Genomic DNA, 26,184 nt, shown 5'->3' on the forward strand with positions numbered 1-26,184 from the left:
CCCAAAACATCCTATTTTCAGGTCAAAATTAAGCTCTACACTCAAAACCATTCAATCTTACTGAAAAACAAAACTTTGCCCTCAGACATCACACACAAGCCCTCAAAAATACACACACTACAACATAGTCTTACACACTGGTGAGATAAATTCAAAACAATACTACAAAAACCAAAAACCAGTAATAAGTTATGTTGTTTGTGGTTCTCCCCCTCACTGAACTTTTCACACGATGAACATGTGTATACATTTGCACATTTTTTTTTTTTCCTTAATGTACTGTACAGTACAATACAACAAACAACAACAAAAAATATTCTGCCCCAGCATCACATCTTTGGTCTGTGACAGGCCAGATAATCTCATCAGGCTGTACTGGCCCTAGCCAGGCGGCGGTGGTAAAATCCTCTTGCATGCCTGATCCACCCCTGGCACGCATCAACTGAAATGCCTAGTCAGGCTTCTTCCATCGTCTCTGTGTCCTACAAAAATAGAAGTACTGATTACTGTAACTGTAACACATCCTTTTTACAAAATGGAAGCAGACAGAAACTCTATCTGTATGTAAAGCAATTTAATGCATGTGTTGTAACAGAGTACAGCACTTAAAAGTTACAGTATAGTACAATGAGGGCTACCTGATTTCCTCCCTGAAGGTTCTTATGGTCGAGGTGATGGTGAAGCAACTTAAGTTTGGCTGAACTCATTGCCCAGCCTCCCATAGTCATACCATCGACAAGGACATGGTCAACTAGTGGCACCAATTTCATCTGAGACTCCTTGTCTCCTTGCCCCTCATCCTCATCCTTGTCCTCCTCCTCTTCCTCCTCCTTCAGCTCTTCCTCCACTATTTACCATTCTTGCTCATCCTCTTCTTCCTCCTCCTCCTCTTCTCTGGTGTCCTCGACCTTTTCAATCACATCTATCTGGATCCATTGTTCCAAAACTGAATGAACTGACTCGTGCTCTTTTATCTCTCTATTGAAGGTTCTGATTGGTGTGTGAAAAATGTTGATTATTAGTGTTCCTGCGTGGGTAACTGTGTGCTAATTGAGCTCAAGCTATGCTGACTTGAGTGAACAATATTGAATGCTAGTGCTTTCTAAATGACAACTTGGTGTAGGCAATGAGAAATGAAGGGATTTCTGTGTAGAGTTTTGCAGTGACAGTTCAACAGATCTGATTCATGTGTCAAAAGGGGAATAGTGTTTATAGTTTAGGGAAATGGGTGTGCATTTTGATAAATGGCGTTATGGTTTTGAAATTTTAGTTCAAAAGCCTGGTTGTACTGTTTAAGCAATCAAGAAAAACTGTAATATTAGGTTTTTGAATTGCCTGTCATTTAGGGACATTTGTCAGCAAATATTTATCTGTAATTTGTTGCAGTTATTTTGATTTAACCTCATCATGTAATTCAATAGGCACACTGTATGATAAATATTGTTTTTAATCAATTGACAGCACTAGCATTATGTTGTGCCAACACAAACTAACATCAAATTAATGACACTTATTTAATGTAAATTATGAAACAATATTTTATTAAATGAACTTTTATTTCAATTTGTGTCAAAGTAGTATACATGATTTGCATGGAAGATGCAAAAAAGAAAAGAAAATATAAAAATGAAAAGAACTATAAATATTAGAGTTATAAAGAGTTAAAGCATATTAATGGAGTGACAGCAACTGTAACTGCAGAATGACCCATTTAATCGTAATTCAGAAACACGGGCTATATATCGTATTTTTTTCTTCTGAGTTAACTATCCTCTCTGACATGACATTTGCTCATGTCCCTCTTTTATATTTGTTTTTGACATCATTTACATTGGCAAGCATCTCTGGCTCTAAATTGTTTGCTTATGTCCCCCTACGGTGTATATTATAAAGGTCTGGACAAGAGAGAAGAACTTTTTCTTGGTTGAAGATTTACAGCTTGTGTCTGTGTTCATTATGAGAGAACTGGTGATATTAGTAGCTTTGGTCTCGGCTCTACACGCGGCCAGCCTCCCGACAGACAGTGATGTGGAATACAAGTGCCAAGAAGATCAGGACAAAACTGCTACATTAGCAGCTGAGCGGTTCATTAATGAACATCACCGCCATGGATACAAATTCAAATTTGTCTCACAAGACAGTCGCAGTGCAGAGAAGGTGAGTTTTTATGACGGTGTTTTCCTGTGGCTGTTGTTGTTTCAAAAGAATGTATGAATAGTATTTCAACAACATAATAAAAGAAAAAAGATAAAAGAAAAACATTTTTATGATGTGCAAACTGTCTTGTTTCTGTGCAGACTGATCCTTGTGAGGTCATCTTGGGAATTACCTTAGAGGAAACTGAATGCCACATTGTCAATCCCAAACCTTTAGATCAGTGTGTCGCTAGAATGGAATCTGAGACGGTGAGCTGAACATCACAAATGCTTTAAGCTCTACTTTACTGCCTTTTATTGCAATGAATAGAGTGACTTTTGTGAGTTGTACATACATAAATTACAGTCTTTTAATATTTTCTGTTGACAGAAAGTGACAGCAAAATGTAATGTGACTGTCTCCAGTGTTGAGGGAAAAGCAGCCGTAAAACGCTACATCTGTGACACTGAACCAGGTGCTGTAAACAAATCAATAGAATGATTTTTCTTCTTCAGACACTTTACTTAATACCCCAGGTCCAAACTATAGTCTTTTTAAAGAACCCAGAGTAATGTTTAAGCTCACTTTGTCAAAGAGTACAGAAATTAGATAATGTAGCTCCTGTAAAATTATAATGCAAAGTCAAAATAAGCTGCATTTCACACAGTGGTTGTATATGATTGCTCATAGTTATGTGTTTTGTTCCAGCTTCACATGAATTACTTGTGAAAACATGCCCTGACTGCCCCAGTCTTCTGCCCTTGCATGAGCCGAAGGGTCTGGAGAGTGTGAAAACTGCCTTGCAGAAATTCAACAAAGAATCCAACCATGCGTCTTACTTTAAACTGATGGAAGTGGGAAGGATCAGCACACAGGTGACGTCTTTCAAACTTGGGTGAAGCTTGAATATTCTACGCAGGTACATGAGCAGAAATGCTTTTAGTGGCACAAGCTCGATTACACGAATCATTCCATTCCAAAGTTGTGTCAAAATGCTACTTGTAATTAGTGATGGGGAGTCAACTCCAAAAGAGTTGATTCCTTGACTGTTAATAGCCCTAGTGTCGGAGTCGACTCCAGCACAAGAATCAAGTCTTGTTGTCGACTCAGTTGCTGTGTTTGAAATCGCTCAAACAGAAAAATGTCATAGTCACATAGATTTATCCTACTTGTGGCTTGCTTTACAATAAAATAACAGCCAATTACATTGTAATTTTATACATACTGTACCCGTGCCAGCTTTGTGGTTTCATCAGTTTATATTAATTTGGTTTGCCATGATATACTAATTTGTTAATAATAATTAAACTAATCATAATTAAAAAAAAAAAAAAAAAAAACTGCCAACAAGAATAAACATTAATAATAAGTGTACATTTTTTGTATGTAATAGACTACATATTTGTAGTATCATGAACTGTTCAGGCAGCTTTTTGCACTATTACAAGAGATGAAAATGCGCTTATCACCCTCACCCGATCATTAAGTTAAATTAGATAATTCATTAAAGAATACATCATTACCTTCTCTCTCGTTTATTTAACTCTGAAATAATATTTGGCCAAGACTTCTTCTCATCATTATTCCCTCTATAGAATTAGGTATTGGCAGCAACTTACAATGTCGACTTATCATTTCAAGGTAATGTCATCTTAATTGGAAAACTAGACTGACAGACATTTATAGGACTGAGCATAGTGCTGCAAGAAACCCAGAAGACTAATTTGCCAGTGTTCCCTTAAGATTTTCATTTGGGTTTTTATAATGGTGTTTTTCTGAGTAAAATAAGGTCTGTGGTAAACATAACTTGACGATACTTGGATGTTTTGCTCTACTGCATAAACTGCACACACTCACACTCCAAACATTCTTATCTAGTTACTTATTAGAAACATACAATTTCAAAAATAAACACTAACTGCTTCAAAATATACATTTTCAATATGGGTGTGTGTTATGTACAATGTAGAGCAAAATTTCCAAATTTTGTATACAAACAGACAACTGTATGAATATGGTCTTTACACAATCACTTTTTTTTCTTTTTTTTCCCCCAAATGTTCTTTGCTTTAAAGTGGTTTGCAACTGAATGTTAACAGAATATTTGTCTGTTTTCTTAGTGGATGTTTTCGGGTCAAAGCTTCTTTGCTGACTTTGCCATTATGGAGACAGACTGTCCAAAAAAGGAAGCATCCCAGAAACAAGAAGCATGCAAGGCTTTATGTGGGGATCAGGCTGTAAGTACACAGCATAATCATTACTTTATAACTAATTTCTTTAATTACTATAATTAGGGTGACACTACAGCCAAAACCATCATACGTCATACTAGTGAAAAAAACAAGAAAAAAAAAACAAGTTTATTTCATTACAATTTATCTATTTGCATCTGTAGATTATTAAGGTTATGTTTGGTTTCATGGACTATACTTTTGACATTCTGTTTCCTTTGGTTCCTATTTCTGTTTAGTTTTGGTTTCCTTAGTTACTGATTTTGTCCACATTTGTTTCTATAGTAACATTATTATTTACACCTGTATATCATTTGCTGTCCTTGTTTGCCTTGTTCTGCTCCAGTACTGTTTTGTTTATAAATAAAGAATTCACCTGTAGTGTCTTGCCTTAATAGTAGGCAACTTCATTAAGTCCTTCAGTTCCTTCAAGCTCTGTAGTGTTGACCACCTTCTCTTTTTCTTTCTCTTTCTCTTTTTCTTTCTCTAGCGGTATGGATTCTGTAAATCCTCTAAGGTCGGAGATGAGGAACCAACAGTGGATTGTGAAATTTACAAAGCTCAGGTATCTATCTCGATTACATGCTTAAACTGGACAAGTAAGACCCAGTTAGAGTTTTTCTCAATTGCTAAAACACAATTTCTAAAACCTTGTTCCATTTTCTGAAATCATTAAACACAAAACCTCATCTTCAAGCACTATTTACAAAACCTCTGACTCCTCTTGCAAAATGAAACTTTCGCCTCAAAACAGTTTTACCTGTGTTCAAAATCAAGCACTGCTGTCAAATCATAAACAAAGTGATCAAAATGATATACACTATCAAGCAGTCAGTAAACAATACACCAAAAAACAGAACACACATTGCTCAAAACATATAGTTCTCAGGGAGAAGTACGTTTTCAATCTCAAAACAAATGTAATATTTCTGCAAATGTAATATTTCTTGCTCTACTGCATAAATTGCACACACTCGCACCCCAAACATTCTTATCTAGTTACTTATTAGAAACATACATTTTCAAAAATGAACACTAACTGCTTCAAAATATGCATTTTCGATATGGGTGTGTGTTATGTACAATGTAGAGCAAAATTTCCAAATTTTGTATTCAAACAGACAACTGTATGAATATGGTCATAACATGTGGATGACATGTACGTTAGAGTGCAGAATGTGTTTTGAGAATGAGAATGTGTTTAGAGTTTTGCTGAAAAGTCTTAAGTAAGATCTGCAAATTTTGTTTTACCATGTAAAATTTTATGTATTGACAACAGACTGCACAATTAGCTAAATGAGGTCAGGCAACTGAGAACTTTGTTCAGCCAATGGGTTTTAGTGTTTTAGCAATTGAGAAAAACTGTAATTACTATGTAATTCTTGTGCTCTAATTGTTTCCAGAACTTCACTCATCCAATGCAACACCCTGCTCAGTCAAAGAGAGACTGTAAATTCCATGGCCACCCACCTCACCACCATCCAGAACATCAACCAGGGCATATTCACCCCCATCGCCCAGAACATGCAGGGCATGGCCACAAGGACAAAACGCCTGACCAAAGGGGCCGTCCAGAACATGCAGGTCATGACCACAAGGACAAAAAACCTGACCAAAGGGGCAGTCCAGAACATGCAAGTCATGACCACAAGGACAAAAAACCTGACCAAAGGGGGCGTCCAGAACATGCAGGCCATGACCACAAGGACAAAACGCCTGACCAAAAGGGCCGCCCAGAACATCCACACCACTGTCCAAAAGGCCCTTCAGGGCTTCCAGAACCAGCGTCTGAGAGGCGCCATGAATTTCCATGCCATGGCTTTGTAAAAATACCCCCCTCTATTTATCCAATCTGCCCCTTCCCTCCACCACGTCTCTGCAGGGGCCCTCCAGACCTTGTACCCCCTCCTTCTGCTCCTCCTCTGTAACTAACACTAAAATATTTTGAGAAACATTTAGATGTTATCCCATGTTACAGGGTTTGAAAGGGAAAATATTCAAAACTGAACAACATAAGAGTGTAAATGTCTCCGGTACATTCCAAGTCCAATAAATACTCTTTACTGACCAGTGTGGTTGAATGATAAAGGTCTCAGAACACAGATAATTTTTGTAATGGCTATTACAATATTACAAAACAGCTGTGACAAGAAAATCAAATAATGCATAACTGTAGGATGCCTGAAAAGGAGAAGTTGCCAAAAACAATCTAACAACCAAAACAAAAGATGTGAAAACATAAACCAACATATTTACACTGTACGTTAAAGGGTTCATAACATGAGCAATTCAATTTTCATTGATCTTTTGAATATAAGATAGCTTGACGACTAAGAAAACATGCTGTAACGTTTCTCCTTAGTTCAAAAAGTCCATTTGCTGAGGTGATAAACACATCAACACACAATCAGCCACGTTTACAGTCCCAATGAGAAAGCAGCATATTCCTTAACACCAGAAGAACTAACTGTTAACCTGACCCCTTTAATCATATAATGTTGTGTTCACAAGTAGTCCACAGATCACAGTGTGACATAATCTTATGTTTACATGGAAAAATTTAGAGAAACATGCAAAGCTTAGGAATTAATATACATGAAGAATACAGTTATTAAAAATGAGTGTTCTAAAAAAAAAAAAAAATCTACAAACTAAGGCACTAAAAGAACAAGTCTAAAGAACAATGAATCAATCAGTGCCTCACTTTTCTGGATAATGTGTTAGAAAAAGATTAGTTTATCTGGGGGGTGGGGTGGGAGGGAAGGGTTGATCAGAAGACAAGGTTTTGGGGTTCATTCTCAGAAAACAGACCCCTAAATACAAACAGTAACGTATCAATAGTTAATTTAAACCTAAACCTATCCCTATTAAACCTAAAGCATTAAATTATTTTAGTTCTCAGAAAATTCATAAAAAAAACTACACAGAAAGTGAAATAACATTATTTTTAGTAGTAGTATATTATGACTAAATACATTTAAAAAAGTTTAAAATAATAACAATAATAACATTTTTTTTTAATTAAAAAATGTTTATCCCTCTTTATATTATTAGGTGTCAAACTACAGTGTACTAACATTGAAAAATTAATCATTTAAGACAATGTACTGATTGTTTACATTCATACTTATATTTTAGAAATAACTATGTAATTATAGCTGTAATTAATTTCTGTAATTACATTTATAATTATACTGTTGACCTTTCCTTACACCTTAACCCACCCTTAGATAACACAACACAATAATATACATAACACAATAATATATTGTACTCTTTTTTTATCTAAGTGCATAGTAATAAGGACACCTAAAGTGTGACCAAAATGTTTTATTTAAAAAACAAACAAACAAGCAAACAAAAAAAACATGCTAAATAGAGTCAAATGAAGTTCACTATCTTGTTAATTAAATTAGTAGTAAATCATGGGGATGCACATTGCAGACAAAGGACACTGTTTCTTGAGATTGACCCTCCAGTATTTTCACTGCAGCAAGATAAAAATCACTGGCCTCATGTTGTATCATGTGAAGAATGTGTTATGAAATCCTCAGTTGATTTGATTAGGGTACAACCTCAGTTTGCAAACACTGGAGGTATTTGAACTCGTCATCCAACAGTATAGCCATACAGGTTTACAGCATGTTGTAACCTGCCCTCTCTAAATCAATCGTCCATTTAATCAGATATCAGTAGCCTATCAGGAGAAGAGAGAGGGGTTTCTGGCTTTTAAATAATGTATATATAAGCTTCCATGGACCATCTAGTTTTGTTGCTGTGCCTGGGTGAACGACTGCAACTCCACCATGAAGCATTGTGTGGCATTGATGATGGCCTTCCTGTGTGTCCACGGGGCCCCTGTGGATATTTTGGCCCCCGGATCCTGCCAAGATGCTGTAGCTAGCGGTGCTGCTTCTGAAGCTATGAACAAAATCAATCTGGACCGCACTGAGGGCTACATTTTCAGCCTTGATCGTCTCAGCAATGTCCATCACATGAAGCATGTGAGTCATTTTCAGGTTCTTGTCAATAGTCACTATTAAAAGAGTAATAATTTAAATTCATTTAAAAGTAATTTACAGTTGTTGTTTTTTACAATTGCTAACAAGCGTGTACCAATACTTTAAGTACTTTTTGTAAACTCTTAACACAGCAACAAACCTACATCACATGATTAGCCAAATATATAATTTTCTAATATTTTGTTAAATAAATACAAACTTTACATTTCAAAATGATAAAATCCCTTTTCCTTTTACTGCAGTAAAAGTAGAATGCTTACATGTAAGGCATTCTACATTTTTGGTTGAGTGTTGAATGTGTACATTCTTGGCAACATAGCAACATACTATCTAAAAGTGAATGAGTCATTACTTTATAGAATGTACAGCAGAAAAAAAAAAAAAGTAACAGAATTGCTAAGGGCAGTCCCTGGTCAATGGGTCCCCTATGCAGGTTGAAATTGCTTTCTGGGGGTGGGGTGGTGTGTTCATGGTTCCTCTATAGAGGATGGGATGGTGTCCCCTTGGTAGTTAGTACATATTTTGCATATATGGAACAGTGGTAGTGGAATCGTTGTAGTAAAATTTTTGTAGTATGAAGCTTTTACTGAAATAAAAACTTGAGATTGCTGCTATTGATTAACAACAAATCCACCACAGAGTAAAAAAGTATAAAAGGTAATTGTGACTTATCTCACAATTCTATTTTTTTTTCTTGCAATTGTGAGTTTACATCTATTTTTTTTTTTTCTCAAAGAAAGTTATAATCATGAGATAAAAAGTCACAATTATCTTTTTTTATTTTCTATTCCATGGCAGAAATACACTTTCATAGGTTCCACATGTGTAAGGGGGAAAAGATGCACAATCCAGCACACATTCTTACTCCTCTCCCCTAACTCTTCTTCTCCCTTGTCCTGATCCAACTACTCCTCTGCTCCTTCATCTACTCCTCTCCCTTACCCAGACATTTTTTTCTCTCTGCTTCTTTGCTTTCTCTTATTCTGCATCCACACTGAACAAATCTGATTCAAAATCTGACTCATGTAATGAAAAGAACTTCAACACCTAACTATGCCTCCAACTGAGATTGGAATCTGCTATTTCTCAATATTTCAGTGATCTGCTAATTAAAAATGCTTATCAATTGTTTCAGTATTTGTTTTATATATTTTCAATTCTTTTGAGCTGCTGTTGTTGCAAAAGTGGAGGTTTTATACTATATTTAAAGATTGTAACATTAGGTCTTCATTTCTGACTTGTGTTTAAGCATTTGTACATAAAATCTGAAAGATCCATGATTTTGGTATGGGGTAAGCTTGTATGAAAAGAAAATTTAAGCATTTTAGAAATGACTACATTTTGTGTGAAAATGACATGAATTGTGTCAATGGTATGGCCAAAATAGATGGATGTCGTGGTAATTTTGTTTATAGTTTTGAAAATGTGACTACAGATTGGACAAAAGTATGTTAGCAACTGAAAAAAAAAATACTTATCTCAAATACTTTTTTAGGTATCCAACTCTCCCATTGTCTGTCTATCTAAAGGAAAGCAATGGCCTATCATTTTACCTATAGAACACATTTTTACAAATGTTTACTAACGTTTTTCTTTTTTTCTTTTTAGGGTGAAACAGGGACTGTCTTCTATCTCACATTTGATGTTTTGGAGACCAAGTGTCATGTCCTCAGCAAGAAAAACTGGAGAAATTGTGAAATCCGAAACCCCGAAGAGTACCCAGTATGGTTTTGCTAATTCATAAAAAACTAAAATAACTTGTTAATGATGTTTGTTCAGCATTTTAATAGCCTTTTCAACTGACAGGTCTATGGACAGTGCAAAGCAGTTATGTATATGAACAGAGTTCACAGAGTGACCCGCCTGTACAAATATAGCTGTACCGTGAGGCCAGGTAATAACCAACTAGGTTTTGTCATCATATGCTGACAGAAGGCAAATCCAATAAAATGACTCTCTCTTGGCAGTGCCTGCCTCCAAAATCAGGGAACGGTGCCCAGATTGCCCTGTACAGCTCCCTCAGGATCACGAAGAAGCCTTGAAGACAGTGAAGATAGGCATGGAGAAATACAATAAAGAGAGTGCGCTGGCCAACTACTTTGTTCCTCTGAACATTACAAGAGTTTTCTCTCAGGTAAGTAAGTGAGCAAGTAACTAAGCATGAGAAAGAAAGAGGAAGAACACTTTTTTTGTACAGAAAGCTTCATCATATTGTACTGTATGTGGATATGATCTTTGTATATGACACAATCTGATTCGTCTTTATAGCTTCACTTCGGAAGATTCTACAGTGTGGAGTTCACCATCCAAGAGACAGTCTGCTCTTCCAAAACCGACATAGCTGATATCTCCAAATGTGATGTCATGGCATGTGAGTTTGCGGTAAGTGATCAGACTTTTCTAATACAGTCATCATATGCTGTGTTTCTCTTTGCTATTTAAAATGATTATTTATCACATATGTTCTTGATCTTTCACTGTTTAGCACAAAGGATTCTGCAAAGCCTCTCACTCTGTCACAGTCACTGGTGAGGAGCACCTCAGTGTTCAGTGTGAAATCTTTGAACCAGAGGTAAGATTACCCATTTTCAACAGCATTTGAGTATGTTTGTGATCAAAACAAACCACTTCTCTTAAAGGGGCAATTCACCACTTTCAAGATGGGCTTTCAGTAGAACTAAAAAAAACAGTGGAAAGGTGATTTATATCTCAGTGGTACTGGTACATGACTTGAATAAAACATAATGCACTGGACTTGATCCAACTGTCTGTGAGTGGGCAGCAATCTGTAGTTTTCACAAAAGCCCTGGAGTTGTCAAAAGTAAAACATGTCTTTTGACTGACATTTGCTGATGAATAAACAGGGATAACTAAGTGCAGATAAAACACAGAAAGAGTGCACTTTGTTCATTTACACATATTACTGACATTGTAACCATACAAAGCTGGTTGAAAATCAGCAGAGTTGCTTAATGGCATTTTCATTTACTGGTGTTTTTAGGTGGCTGAAGAGGAGAAGAAAAAGCACTTGATCGGAGGTGAACTGGACCACAGCCACAGCAGCACAACAGGCTCGTCTACTGGACACGACCATGACCATGATCACACCAAACCCCACGCACACAGACACGACCAAGAACACTCTTCAGGCCACACTCACGAACATGGCGAGGGCCACGGACACACCCACTCTCACGATCATGACCATGTTCACACCCATCACGCCAAGGCCCATGAGCATGCTCAGGATGAATGGGAGCACCATCACCACCAGTACGGTCACAAAAAGGAGGAGACCCATGAACACGACCATGAGCTGGTCCTGGACCATGAGCACAAACACAGACACCTCCACGAGCACGAGCACCATCACCACCACCACGAACATGCACATCAAACCACAGTGAGGCGCCCTGATGGCATGGTCAATGTCCTTCCTCCTGTGGATAAGCCCATGACACTTCCATCCTTCCCTGACAAGCCTGCTGCAGGACCGGAACAGGCCTCCACCCTCCCATTCCACCCTGACCCCCAGATACCAGGACAGAAGGAACCCACCATCCAGCCCTTCCCAAGCACCACGTCCCCTGAGTGCCCTGCACAGTCCAACATCCAAAACGGAATCCTCAAGCAGGTCGTCAGTGAGGATCCGCTCTTTAAATCCACTGTGTAGAGACCTTTGAATGTACAGTGTAGTAAATACTGCAAGAGGTACTATTGTGCTTTGTGCAATAAAACATGCTTTGCCAGTCATTGCTGCTGTGTGATTAGCTTTCTTTTCAAATGTATCATCATTTCAAATGTCATCTTCATAATAGTATGACAACATTGAGCAAATCTAACCTGCTGAGAAATGAAACCTGCAGTGAAAATCAAGTCCCAAGCCTTTTGCAATCACATTTCAAATTCCTTTTGTTTAGTTTTTTTTATGTGTTGCAGACTAATTTCATAAACCCTTCTGCATTTACCTTTAATTTCTTCATGAATGGGTATCAGTAAGATCAAAGTTCTTTTTTTTAGAAATGGTCTTTTGGTGACATGAAGGACACAAGGAGTGCAGAGAATTTATATGGAAACCCTGAATGATTTTATGAGAACAGAAATTATATAGACAAATAATTTACAGATTCAACTCGAACACAGAACACATACACAGGACATTTCCCTCCATAGACTGCCTTCACAACTGAAACTTTGATGCTTCAAAAAGTCCATAAAGAGATAAGGAAAACTAATGTAGTGGTTTAATCCAAATTTTTCTTTTTATGATGAACAGATTTAATTTAGGCTTTTACTCACATATAAACCTCGATCAACGAACATAAGCAGAAGCTCAACCTAACATGAATGACGCACGAGAACAAACCTCTTCCGGAAGCTCAGACGTGCTGTGTAACCAATTCTCTTCTCTTTGTTTTCCAATCTCTTTATGAACTTTTTGAAGCGTCAAAGTTTCAGTTGCAAAGGGAGTTTTTGGAAGGAAATCTGACAGCATTCTGTCATCAAAAAGATCTTAATTTGTGTTCCAATGACGAATGAAAGTCTTACAGGTTTGGGACGACATGAGGGTATATCTACATGCTTCTGTATTAACAAATCTTAGATGACATTCATAGGTAGGCCTATCAAAGCTTGGATGCTGACTTTCAAGCAGAGGAAATGTGGCAAGCAGAAAAGTTATGGACCTACAGAGTGCAGATGATTGGAGTGGAGACACTAATTTTAAGCTCTGATCCAAAGGTGAGAGCAGAAAAAATATACAAATAACATACAGATCAACTCCAGTACAGAACATGGAACATCACACAGATTGTACTGCTGAGATACGATAACAGTCAGACAAGTCAACCATTATGGCTACTTACAAAATCAATCAATAAAGAAAGATAAAGACATGAAATATTGATTTTGTGTTGAAATTATTTTATTATGTGAACAGAAATACACCAAAATGCTTTTTTCTATGTGCCTTAAATCCTACCTCTCAAGGGCATCTCATTAGGATGCTTTGGTGACACTTAATATTAGAGTTTGTATTTACATTTTTTTTTAATGCATTAAGAACTAAAAATCAGCAATAGTGTATCTATAAATTAACATTAACCAGAATTGTGGTACTGGTACTTTCAAGCTTATTTGGTGCAGAACAATCAAACTTTCATTACATAGAGAGAATGAAATAGCGGCAGAGACTGGTGGCAGAGACACTACAAATTCTAACATTCTTTTTACTGTGCTTTCAGTTTTTAAACTGTAATATTCTGACCTGTGTTGAACATAAGAGCTGCTGGTATTGAACCACAGGCAGACAGCTTGAACTTTGATTTAACTCACAAATGGTCAAATATTGTATGAAAAAAATATCTGTGTGAAAAAAATAATAGAATTTGGGGAGTTTGGCCAAAGTTTTTTGTACTTATACTGTATCTTCTGTTGCATCAAGTTTAAATTTAAAGTGTTTAAGGATGTATCAAAATCCAACCAACAGCCACTGATCCCAAGAAATTTGTAAACTTAGTGAAAGGAATAAATGTAAAAAATATTATGTAAAAAGAATGTCATTACACCCTTGCACAAAGAAAATATATTTCCTTATGTATGAATGATCAATATTTTAAATGATTTAACGGTATATTTGAATATACAGAATGATATATTGTGTTAATATATTACAATATATTGAATAATACATAAGGAATTGCCGCTTTTCATACATTGAAAAACTGTGACACTATACTTTTTGAATAAAGTAAGATATAAGCTCGTCTCATTTAATCACATCATCAAGGATGTCTTATTTAAAAAAAGTAACTTTAATAAAATTGAACTTTAATCTTTGTGAGATGTAAAATACTGCAATCTCTTTCTTACTTTGCAACCCAATGATTACTTTTCTTAAATGAGACATACCAGAAAACTTTATTAATCAAACCAAAATTAATCCATCCAGGGTGTCTCCAGCATCCCTGTGACCTTACATAGGACAAGCTGTAACGCGTGTGCTCCAAGGAAGAAGAAGGCAGAAGATTCAAGTAACACAACAAAGTTTAATCTCAAAGACTGGAATAACGGCAACAGCAAACACATGTAACATTAACAATACTGGACGCTGAACAGAACACAGGCAGGAACTTAAATACACAATGAAAATGATGAACAGCTGTGATGGTGGTTAGCGTCCATGGTGATTGATGGGTGGTGGGAACTTAGAACAAGCAAGCACATGACAACCAAAACAAATGGGACAAGATGGTGACTGTGACACAAGAGGAATGAATGGATGGATGAAGTTTTTTTAGCATTAATCCTAATAAATTAACACCTACTCACTTGAACCAGGACTGTATTACAGATTTTATAATGGTTTCAATAAGAAATAAATGGAATTCTGCCTTGACAACTCTCAGGATAGTGGTATGATAATTGAGATTGGCATGGTAATGGATATGACAATGTATTTGGTCTTGGCGGAATACATCTGCTATGCTGCTGCTGCAGCAGAGCAAGTACTGAGACTTAGTACTGAGCAAGTACTGAGACCAAAACAAGACAGGAATGGATAGACAAACACCCCCCAAGACATCACATCTATCGCCAAGACATATGTACTGCAATTTTTTATTTTTTATTTTTTTAATGGGACCACAAGTTTTACTATCTATGTGTGCCTTGGCTACCTTGCTGACCGGCTGTCACAGACGCACCAGGCTCTACACTCACCCAAACACAACGCACTCCCTCTCCTGAGTATTAACTAGCCACAACGGACACGCATCAGCACTCATCACCAAAGCAGCATAAAGACACTCCAGAGCATTCAGTCACTGTCCGTTCTTGTTAACGCATACCTACCTATTATGCTTACCTCAAGGACTCTACTAACTTCTACTTACCCGTATCCAGAATTCCATGTGACTCCTGCGAGTGTCATCGTGTCTCGTCTGCTCCACGCCTGCCTGCTTCCATGATCCCTGGGAAAGATAAAGACAAGTATCAGATCCAGTATCATCTTCAGTCACAAACTTAACCTGCTTCCACTCACCTGCACTCTGCCATCGATCTCTGGTTGTTTAATAAACTGTATATTAACTATATCTGTGTCTCCATCCCCTTCTGTACATAACCCTGGCTTAGCAATAGTGATCTAAGACTATATGCTCCTTAGCTACCATGCTGACTGGCTTAACACTTTTGACCTTAGACTATGTGCCTTGGCTACCTTCCCGAGCAGCTTAACTCTCTGAGGTCTGAAAACACTCTGGCGCGTTTTGCAGTTTTTTTTTCACATTGCAGCAAAACAGACTTAAAATACTCCATCATTTTTTGGCATAGAGACATAAGTTATATATCAATTGAAACCATAGAATATCTTCTTTTATGTATATACACTCAGAGTAAAAACAAAATGTTGTGCTTTTTGTAAAATAAAGAACTAAAATGATGCATGATCTGTCCTCTCCCTCTGAACAAAGTCTAATCTGATAGTTCTCAGAAAATAAACTATAACTTAGTGAATACTAATCACAAAAAAATTACACTTATGTCTAAAGATACGTTGAAATGTCAGGTTTTAAATCGTGTAAGTCATATCGAAAACAAAAATTCTGTGTTTATGTAATTGTGACGAGCAGGGCGGGCGAGAGCCGTGAGGGAACGGCGCGAGGCCGGTGACGCGAGTGATAATGAACGTCACCGGCGAGGCGTGCCGGCCTCGAGTCTCTCACGGAGGAGCTCCGGAGGCATAAAAGGAGGAGCGACTACAATGAAGGACGAGAGAGGACCAGGCCTGGACTTTATTTTATGTTTTGTTATGTTTGGGTGGCCGGCAGACGTCCGCGAGGGTCTGCCGGCATTACTTTCGTTTTGTTTGTTTATTTTATATTAAAGTTTGGTTGAATGTTCGCCGGTTCCCGCCTCCTTCTTCCCATATCTACTAACCTCGTTACAGTAATCTGTATGAAAAGAGACACATGTCAGAAGACCGTGATTCAGCTCATTATCGGCCACACCCACGGAGTCAATACAGGCATTCATCGTCTCAATCGTGTATTTATTGTCTTGAAAAGTGATTATCTGTATGTAAAAGCCATGGTTAACGACCTTTGGAAGACATGCCGTTAGGTCCTGATATGTCCTCTTCTTCTGTAGAATAATTTGTGGACTAAATGTGTACAGAAAGCGCCCTCCGGCTGCAAGTATGAATTAAAAACACCATTCCTGAAATGTTTTCTTCGTCTTTAGAATAATTTGTGGACTAAAGGTGTACAGAGCGCCCTCCGGCTGCAAGTATCACCTGAAAACACCAGCGCTCATAGTTATGACAATGAATATAGAATCATAAGAAATATATAACTCCTCTGTGTAGAAAATTTACATACACATACGAGAATCCATCAATACTTCTCCAAATGTGCATGCTTTTAAACCAAAAGCCTATATTCAGACTCTTTGCATCACAGAAATACATTATATTTTAAAGAATATAATAGAATACCATTATTTTAAATTGAGCTGAGACATGATTACAGAGGTTTTTTTCACAGCCTACCTGACTGAAAGGCCTCATTAATATGCAAGTCATTTCAGGTCATTATTATGCAATTCTATTGTCCTCTCAGGTGTAAATGAGCCATTATTCATGATCATTCACACCTCCATGCATACTGTGTTTCTTGACAAAAAGTGTCTTGCAAAAACTAAATCAATGTATTGTTTTATATGAACAAGTAGGCATTATAATTTTTTTCATAATTTTGAAGCAAAAACTCTAGCCTACAACCTCCAATACTCAGAAGTCTTGTAAACACAGATTTAATATATATTTTTGGCCTTATTTCAGTGACTTAAGTTTTTTGTTTTTTCAATAACCACACATAAACGTTATTCCTTCAAAAACACAAACATGTGCATACATGTTCGTCACATATTATGGTAGCCTAGTTTGTGCTGAATACAGTGTAATGACACTTTTGTCATTAATATGTTTTTGAACAACTGAAAAAAGCACAAATGTCAGGGCATGTCAAAACTTCTTCAGGCCCCAAATCAGCGTCAGACTCCAGAGGGTTAACACTAGTGACTTAAGGCTATGTTTGCCTTGGCTACCTTGCTGGCCGGCTTAAAACTAATATGCATGTGTGTTCTCGTGAGCAAAAGATATAATATTGCAAGCTGATAGAGACTGAAAACCAGCAATCACATGAGCAAGTATCATCAATTAATCATTTGATAATTATAACATAACCCTTATGCTTTTTATGATAATAAACCGTTAGGAGCGATGTCTGATGAATTACTGAATCAGACATCGTATTATTATATGGAGATAAGAGTGTAAGAGTGAAGCCTCTCATCCATTGACATCGATTCAAAAAAGCCCTCTGGTCTCCTTCCCTGCGTACCGCCAGAGGTGGAGCGTTAGCATTACCCATTACGCTTTTTGGCTAAAGGTTGCAGGTTTGCCTTCCAGTGGCTTTGCCTTTACCAAAGAAAATACTCTAACACAGTGTTTCTCAACTCCAGTCCTCGGGACCCACTGCTCTGCACATTTTGTATGTATCCCTTATTTAACACTGATTAGATCATCAGCTCATTAGGAGAGTCTGCATGAACTGAATTGAGTGTGTAAGATAAGAGAGACATACAAAATGTGCAGAGCAGGGTCCTGAGGACTGGAGTTGAGAACCACTGCTCTAACAGCAGCAGCAGCCCTGCGTTTCCGCCATTTTGGGGTGTTAGCAACTCGGCAGTCCACTAATTTCTATGGCAATATCAGCTGCTTTGTTAAAAAAAAAAAAAAAAAAAAAAAACATAACATACATTAAAGCTGAAATCCAACCTGAATGATGACGACACAGAATAAAATACTATCACTAGTGATCATCAAATCCTTTTAACAGTTTATTTGACCTACTTTGTGTTTAAGTCTTCCACTTTTTTCACAAATTCTTTGAAGTTCAAGTATTAGCATTATAAACACTGAATTAATACCAACATATGAAATTAAATTAAGGGCATGCATCAGAAATATTGGGAATGTTGGACAATAAATACATGAATATAACAGCTTGATTTTGCAGTGTTGTCTAATGTCCATTAAAGCAAAAGTGTCCAAAAGTGGGAATTATGCAATAACGGACACAGCAATGCATCATGTAAGATCATTATGTTTGTAGCGTGATCCATTAAAACGTACAATTTATATATTTCAATTCAGACCTATTACTATTTGTCACAGATCCCTTGTTCCCTGGCCTCCATTTCCGAGCATCCTCCAGTTTCCACACCTGCACTCACTTCCCTCGTCATTCTCACATCATCACTCATCACCTGCACCTTGACTCTATCATCATCACTCCCTTTATATTGCACTCTCCCTTTACTCCTCGTCCGTTGTAATATTTATTTAAAGTGTATGTTTGGTGAACTCTGCCTTTGTTTATTAAAAGTATTGGATGTTCTTGTGGAAATCCGTATCTGCCTCTTCTCTATACCAGCATACGTAACACTATTAGCCTACTCCACTAGGTCTGAAATATATTGTTCAATGCAAACATGATGATCTTAAATTTATTAACTTACTATTAATAAATGTGTAAAGTTGCATAAAATGGAAATACTCAATAAAGTAGGCCAACTACGTTACCTCAGAAGGTTGAATGGTTGGATTCCACAACTGGTAAAATAAAACACATATAAGACAATACAACATTTATTATAGGTGCCATAAAATTTACTGGTGACTTAATTTAAAAAACTGTTCTATTGCGCTTCTGATTTCTGAAATTTGCAGATTTTGGGTGCGTAAGATGTGAAGGATTCTATGGTCCAGTTAGTATTTTCAGCCCATAATGTCTGCCGTATGGAGTTAATATTGTGCCATAATTAAACCAACAAATCCAGCATTTTGCAAACAAACACGATCTGCTTTGCAAAGGAAAAATCGACTCACAAACAAACAGATTGTCCAAATACAAAGGTTAGTTCTAGCGAAAACGCGGAGGATTAACAAATATATGTATTGTTTTACAAATATAAATAATTTAATAATTGAGCCTACATCATATTTCACAAATAAGTACAAACCACCCTACAAATGGCATGTAACCTTTGAACAAATACCAAATCTAGTGCATACAAATGCACATCTGTCTGTTACGATTGTAAGACACTTGCCTTTTTATGAGATATTTTGTAAAACACAATACATGTATTTGTTACTCCTCTCTGTTTTCGCTCAAACTGACCTTCATACATAATTCTTACATATACATACATACAAACATAATCACTTTATGCAAAGCAGATTGTGTTTGTTTGCAAAATGCTGGATTTGTTTGTTTAATTATGGCACAATATTAACTCCATACGGCCGCACTACCGGAGCGCCATCTAGTGGCTGTTGCCCAAAACATATCAGACCCTGCATTCCATTCGGAAGGGCTCATCCCTATGCCCTAATCCCTTCAGAGGGTTCACCCTCCGGAGTGAGAGCTTCGAAAACAAAACTCTTCTTTTGGAATGCACTTCTGCGTCATCTTAACGAGACAATCAAAGAGGAGTAGATTGTGCGAGGTGCGCCCTTTAGTTTATTTATTTATTTTAGGTTTATCGCACCATGCATATTGTATGTATTTTACACTTTTGAATGGACTGATAAGAGAGCTGTAAAGTATTTTTGTTGAGGTGCAATGTCGTTTTGACCATAATAATGTACCAAATCTAAGTCATATAAATATTACAGTAGTATAGAAAAATATATACATTTATAGGTAAAATCGAACTCCGAGCCTCCTTTACCCATTCTGTGATGTCAAACAACTTACCTGTGCAAAGGATCATGGGGGCCCGAAGTGTCCATTAATTGTACCCTTCGAAATCTTTCATTCCGAAGGGCCCTTTGAAGTTGCCAGTTTTGAGCACTTCGGTTTGGAACGACCCTTCAACATGGCGGCCATGATTATTTTCACTCTGAAGTGCCCGGAGGGCGATATATCCCGTTTGGAACGCACCGAGAGTGTCGCCTCTTTGGTTTCTATACTCTTTCTTTACTCAGGCGGCTGATTTCGAATCGCTCTCCTAGTACTTTGAAGCCATACGTCAGTCACATGGCGTCGGCACTGTGTTAAGTTGGACTGCTTCAAGTCAAACAAGCCTCTTCACCTTCAATTACGTGCACGATTCACTTTGCGTGTTGGAAAGTTCGAACCTCCAGAATCTTACTTTACTGGGTAGGTTTCATTCAGACTTATTCAGTTACATTTTTTTTTTTAACCCTTAAACAGGCAACAGTGGAAAATGATAAGCAAAAAATATTTTCATGATATTTTTTATATCATCTGAACTTAAGTAAAACATATCCAAAAGAATTTTTGAAATATTTGATATATTTTGGATTTTATGAGTTGTGACTCCCAGGTCACGTTGCCTGATTAGGGTATAAAAAAAGGACCAAGTCATTAATCTGTTAACTGTTACTGCCTACTTGCCACTGCATGCTTAAAACAATTATATCCTATACTTTACCTGATGTAATGTTGACAAATTATATATCATTCAAAAGCTTACGAACTCAAGATTCAGCCTGTGAAAACCATTTTGAAATCGGACCTTGCTTTACCATAAAAATGGTACTTTAATTTCTTTTAGCAAGCTCCTCACCTAGTGGTTGGTGTCAGGTTTTGTATTACACAATTTATTTGAACTACTTTATAAAAAAAAAAAAATTCTAATCTTGACAAAACACATATCATTGGAAAGTTCTGAGTCTCACGGTCCCATCTGCCAACTGTTTTTTGATATTGAGACTGAAATATATAAATTTGATACAGGAGAAGGCATTAAAAAAACACCCAGTGGCTATTTTTGGTACAACGCCTAAAAATCTCATGGGAAGTTACATTTTGTGATATTAAATTAAAATTTAGAACACAAATTGGTTAGACATATGACTTTGATTTGATAGTAATTGTAGAGTAAAAAATATTTTGTAAAATATACATTTTATATAAAATATTTACAGTACAGTCCAAAAGTTTGGAACCACTAAGATTTTTAATGTTTTTAAAAGAAGTTTCATCTGCTCACCAAGGCTACATTTATTTAATTAAAAATACAGTAAAACAGTAATATTGTGAAATATTATTACAATTTAAAATAACTGTGTACTATTTAAATATATTTGACAAAGTAATTTATTCCTGTGATGCAAAGCTGAATTTTCAGCATCATTACTCCAGTCTTCAGTGTCACATGATCCTTCAGAAATCATTCTAATATGCTGATTTGCTGCTCAATAAACATTTAAGATTTATATTTTCAATGTTGAAAACAGTTGTGTACTTTTTCAGGATTCCTTGATGAATAGAAAGTTCAAAAGAACAGCATTTATCTGAAATACAAAGCTTCTGTAGCATTATACACTACCGTTCAAAAGTTTGGGGTCAGTAAGAATTTTTATTTTTTTGAAAAGAAATTAAAGAAATTAATACTTTTATTCAGCAAGGATGCATTAAATCAATCAAAAGTGGCAGTAAAGACATTTATAATGTTACAAAAGATTAGATTTCAGATAAACACTGTTCTTTTCAACTTTCTATTCATCAAATAATCCTGAAAAAAAATATTGTACACAAATATTTTGTACAATTGTACACATTAAATGTTTCTTGAGCAGCAGATCAGCATATTAGAATGATTTCTGTAGGATCATGTGACACTGAAGACTGGAGTAATGATGCTGAAAATTCAGCTTTGCATCACAGGAATTAATTACTTTGTCAAATATATTCAAATAGAAAAAAGTTATTTTAAATGGTGATAATATTTCACAATATTACTGTTTTTACTGTATTTTTAATTAAATAAATGTAGCCTTGGTGAGCAGACGAAACTTCTTTTAAAAACATTAAAAATCTTAGTGGTTCCAAACTTTTGGACTGGACTGTAGAGTACATTTGATTTACAGTAAATATAATCATTTTTTGAAGTTACTTTTTCTTTAAAAAAAACAAAAACAAGACCAAACTTATGTCTAAAACATTCTTAAATTACAACCATTTAAAAAAATTTAGTGGGAGCAACAGTTTTTTTAATATGGTTACCTTAGACTTTTCCACTCTTAGGGTACCCTAAACAGGCAACGTGACTCAGGAGTCACATACATTTCAAAACGTGCTAAATAACAACATAAACAACATATGACATTTTTTTTTTCTTCAGCACCCTAAGACAATGTTCAGAATTAATGTTAGCAGTAATATAATTTTTTTTCCAAAAGAAAAGTAAGTTTAATATATAATTATCTACTTCAAAATCTGAATGTTCTCCACCACTGGCAGCCATGTTGGATTTAGATCAGGCTTACTAATAGATCACTGAAAACTTGAAGCAAATCATGTGACCAGCATACTTGAGACAGACCAGGCATTGATAAATGATAAAAGGATTTAATAAAAAAATTGTTCTTATGCCCCAAAAAAGACAATAAATACTATGTGACTCGTGAGTCACGTTGCCTGATTTAGGGTTAAATACCCAGTCATACTACGAAGAATACAAATTATTTCAGGAAAATAAAATATTTGCCATGTGCAATTCATAGGCTATGTTTAGCCAACATTCTTCTATTACATATTAGTATTCATAATGGCATTAAATACCTAATGGGTAAAATAATTTATTACAGAGAGAAATTCAATGCACACACACACACACACACACACACACACGCACTGTTAGGCTTTTATTTGAGCACGTAACATGAAACTATGGAATGTGTGGTGGCTGCATCGTCTGACGAAGCTTCTTTCACAGGGTTTTGGCTGCTTTATTTTTTTTTTTACTAAACACCAGATGGCGTTGTTTTCGACACCCTCGAAGCTTTCAATCTTTTCCCGGAACAATGAGGGGAAAGCCTAGATGTTGATTTAGATGCCATCTGAAAGCGCGCTGCAGACTGCTAACAGCAAACAATGCCAAATATTTGAATGTTTGAGCAGCAAGCTCATTGACCGCTGAGGCAACAGCAACCAATCCGCTGTGCTGTGTAGATAATGATGTGATCGCTACCAAATGAGTTAAAGATCCATCAGCCATTCAGACTGCATCGTCAGAACTAGGTAATTAATTGCATGGTGTCCATTTATGAGTATTTATGGTTATCCTGACAAATTACTATTAAGTTAAAGTAGCCTACCAAACATCAAACAGTGCATTAAACCAAAATGATATTAGCGTACATTAAACAAAACAACACATGAAACCGACATAAATCTCTAGATGCATAGTCTAATACAGGGGTGTCAGACTCGTTTCTGGAGGGCCACTGGCCTGCAGAGTTTCGCTCCAACCAGCTCCAAAACACCTGCCTGTAAGTTTTTGGTATGCCTAATTAGACATTGATTAGCTGGTTCAGGTGTGTTTATTTGGAGTTAAACTCTGCAGGACAGTGGCCCTCCAGGGGCCTGTACCATGATGGTAGATGAACAAACTCAGGGTTATAGGATTAGTTTCGAGTTGACAAAACCAAACCACTCCAATTCGGCTTTGTTGGTACCATGATGCTGATCATCAACTTTCTCTGTCAACTCAGGCTTTGATCCTGAGTCTGTGAAGTGTGTGCACATGAATCTGTGACATCAGTGGTGAACAGCCAATCACATGCCTTGCAACAGAAATAAACTGTGATTCACTTCTCACGAGAGAGCCAGCGAGATTCAATTAACTGAAAATTAAGAATTTAAACGCATTTACACTAATGGAAAATACTTATCTTTGAAAGAGGACAAATAAAAGAAATGATCTTTCTCTATCAGTCCAAGTGAAGTTAGTTTATATGGTTAATAATATATAGTGATAGAGACTCAAACATACAAGCTCACATGTAGTCATATTTAAATAGTATATTTACACCTTATTTATATTAGCCTACATATGATCAATATTCATTGAAACTAAGTGCTTAATAACAACTGTTAAACTAAACTTGCATGTGTGTAATGGATTAATAAAAATATAGATCATATGCAAATCATATATAAATTATATTATCATTAAAACCAGACAATTTCATCATTAAATATTTGTTTTTACTATATAATGACCTTTAATTTGGAGGAAGAGAAACTGGGGGAGTGACTTTATTGCGTTGGGTGTGTCAGTGTCACTTAGCTTACACCTGATTGGTCCAATTTCAGTTTGAGATCTCTAACCCTGAACATAACCTGCCCCGGAGCAGGTTAGCCGTGGAGCGTAAGTTACCATGGCGATGAACACCGCTAAAAGCCAAGTCACTTTCATGGTACCTAAAACCCAGGATTGGTGCAAACTAATCTGAAACTTACCTGGCTAGCCAGCTAATCCAGCTTCATGGTACAGGCCCCCGGACCCCCGGTCTAATATTTACAGTATGCCAGTGCTTAAATATCAGAGCATGAATCTAGAGATTTGTGTTTATATTATGTGTGGTGTTGTTTAATGGCTGACTGGAGCATACAGGTGCACAGTAATACTGCGTTTGCTATAGATTGCGTATATACTCTAGAAATTCTTTCTTTTTTTAGCAAAACACCCCTTTTCCTGTAGATGGCAGCATAGATTTAAAGGGATAGTTCACCTAAAAATGAAAATTCTATCATCATTTACTCACCCTCATCTTGTTCCAAATCTGTATAAATTTCTTTGTTCTGTTGAACACAAAGGAAGATATTTTGAAGAAAGTTTGTAACCAGGCCACTTTGGGGCACCATTGCATAGGAAAAAAACTACTATGGAAATCAATGGTGCCCCAAAACTGTTCAGTTTAACACATTTTTCAAAATATCTTCCTTTGTGTTCAATAGAACAAATAAAATTATACAGATTTTGAACAACTTTAGATTGAGTAAATGATGATAGAATTTTCATTTTTGGGTGAACTATCCCTTTAAAATCTATCAAACTTCCTCATTTCAAACGTCTTTTCCCAACAAATGGTACAGAGATCGTATTATAGGGAGTTAAGAGGGTCTGTATCTCTTACCATTGGAGAAAGCGTAACGGCTAACTTAATCACGTGCGGCACCTCTCAGCCTATCATGCCGGCGTTCAAAACTCCTCCCTGCGTAGTGCCAAAGCATAGTGCCGTAACGCCAGTTAGCATTTAAGCTTTTGGCTAAAGGTTGCAGGCTTGCCTTCCAGTGGCTTTGAAACTGTATTATTAGTATATCCTCACAAGTTTGCAGTCCTAACATATTGATGGGTAATTCCTTGTGATGTGGTAATTCCTTGTTCTACAAGGAAGTAAAATATGTATATATATATAAGTAGAATTTTATAGTGTTTTTATAACATCAGAACAAACACAATAGGGTTACAGTAACTTGGGTGTTTGGATGCCTAATCACTAAAGAAATATTGAATGACCTCACCTCAGGTTTTTCTTATTCTGTAGTTCTCCCTCTCACCAACAGATGTCTCCGTCGATCACTGATTGTCAGACTCAGCACATGCTGGATCTCTTTACACAGATGTTGTCTATAGGAGACTCTGGTTGGCTCTTCAACAGCAGGGGGAGGCACAAGCAGCCAGTGCTTTATATCCTAAATCGGGCTCTTTACTCTGGCCATAATCATGTAGGCTGCTTTCAGGCAGGAGCCAGCCTCATCCTCACACTGATCTCAGACCGTATGAGGAGTAGGGATGGCCGGGGGACGTAGAGGACTGGTGGCCCCTCAGAACACTTTTCTGGAGAATATAGTACGCCGCTCCAATGGTGAGAAAAGCCTTTCACAATTTCTTATTGGTGAAATAATTTG

At 36.7% G+C, this 26,184-nt stretch overlaps 3 protein-coding genes across 4 annotated transcripts in view; all 3 read left to right on the forward strand.

The window, feature by feature from the left end:
- Nucleotides 1–1,906: 1,906 nt before the first annotated feature.
- Nucleotides 1,907–6,435, forward strand: ahsg1 (alpha-2-HS-glycoprotein 1). Its single transcript, XM_067398479.1, has 7 exons — nt 1,907–2,157; nt 2,298–2,405; nt 2,527–2,611; nt 2,845–3,011; nt 4,257–4,373; nt 4,858–4,932; nt 5,771–6,435. The coding sequence occupies exons 1-7, from the start codon at nt 1,957–1,959 to the stop codon at nt 6,293–6,295; spliced, it is 1,278 nt and encodes a 425-aa protein (XP_067254580.1). The 5' UTR covers nt 1,907–1,956; the 3' UTR covers nt 6,296–6,435.
- Nucleotides 6,436–8,156: 1,721 nt separating this feature from the next.
- fetub (fetuin B) lies at nt 8,157–12,135 on the forward strand. The gene is made up of 7 exons (XM_067398480.1): nt 8,157–8,371; nt 9,998–10,111; nt 10,196–10,283; nt 10,357–10,523; nt 10,658–10,771; nt 10,875–10,961; nt 11,391–12,135. The coding sequence occupies exons 1-7, from the start codon at nt 8,174–8,176 to the stop codon at nt 12,060–12,062; spliced, it is 1,440 nt and encodes a 479-aa protein (XP_067254581.1). The 5' UTR covers nt 8,157–8,173; the 3' UTR covers nt 12,063–12,135.
- Nucleotides 12,136–25,958: 13,823 nt separating this feature from the next.
- kcnh1b (potassium voltage-gated channel, subfamily H (eag-related), member 1b) overlaps nt 25,959–26,184 on the forward strand; it is a 55,441-nt gene continuing 55,215 nt past the window's right edge. For both annotated transcript variants that reach the window (XM_067395776.1, XM_067395777.1), the window contains exon 1: nt 25,959–26,141. In XM_067395776.1, the coding sequence (XP_067251877.1) occupies nt 26,069–26,141 (73 nt within the window). In that variant the 5' untranslated portion in view covers nt 25,959–26,068. The remainder of the gene's footprint in view (nt 26,142–26,184) is intronic.

This window comes from Chanodichthys erythropterus, chromosome 10 (assembly GCF_024489055.1).
Source record: "Chanodichthys erythropterus isolate Z2021 chromosome 10, ASM2448905v1, whole genome shotgun sequence".
Classification (NCBI taxonomy): Eukaryota; Metazoa; Chordata; class Actinopteri; order Cypriniformes; family Xenocyprididae; genus Chanodichthys; species Chanodichthys erythropterus.

Bases quoted from the DNA above. Each gene is read 5' to 3' on its own strand.
- fetub (XM_067398480.1), top strand. From the start codon at position 8,174: ATGAAGCATTGTGTGGCATTGATGATGGCCTTCCTGTGTGTCCACGGG. The intron at 10,112-10,195 runs GTATGGTTTTGC...TTCAACTGACAG, and splicing joins GAAACCCCGAAGAGTACCCA to GTCTATGGACAGTGCAAAGC. The intron at 10,772-10,874 runs GTAAGTGATCAG...TTCACTGTTTAG, and splicing joins TCATGGCATGTGAGTTTGCG to CACAAAGGATTCTGCAAAGC.
- ahsg1 (XM_067398479.1), top strand. From the start codon at position 1,957: ATGAGAGAACTGGTGATATTAGTAGCTTTGGTCTCGGCTCTACACGCG. The intron at 2,612-2,844 runs GTGCTGTAAACA...GTTTTGTTCCAG, and splicing joins CATCTGTGACACTGAACCAG to CTTCACATGAATTACTTGTG. The intron at 4,933-5,770 runs GTATCTATCTCG...AATTGTTTCCAG, and splicing joins GTGAAATTTACAAAGCTCAG to AACTTCACTCATCCAATGCA.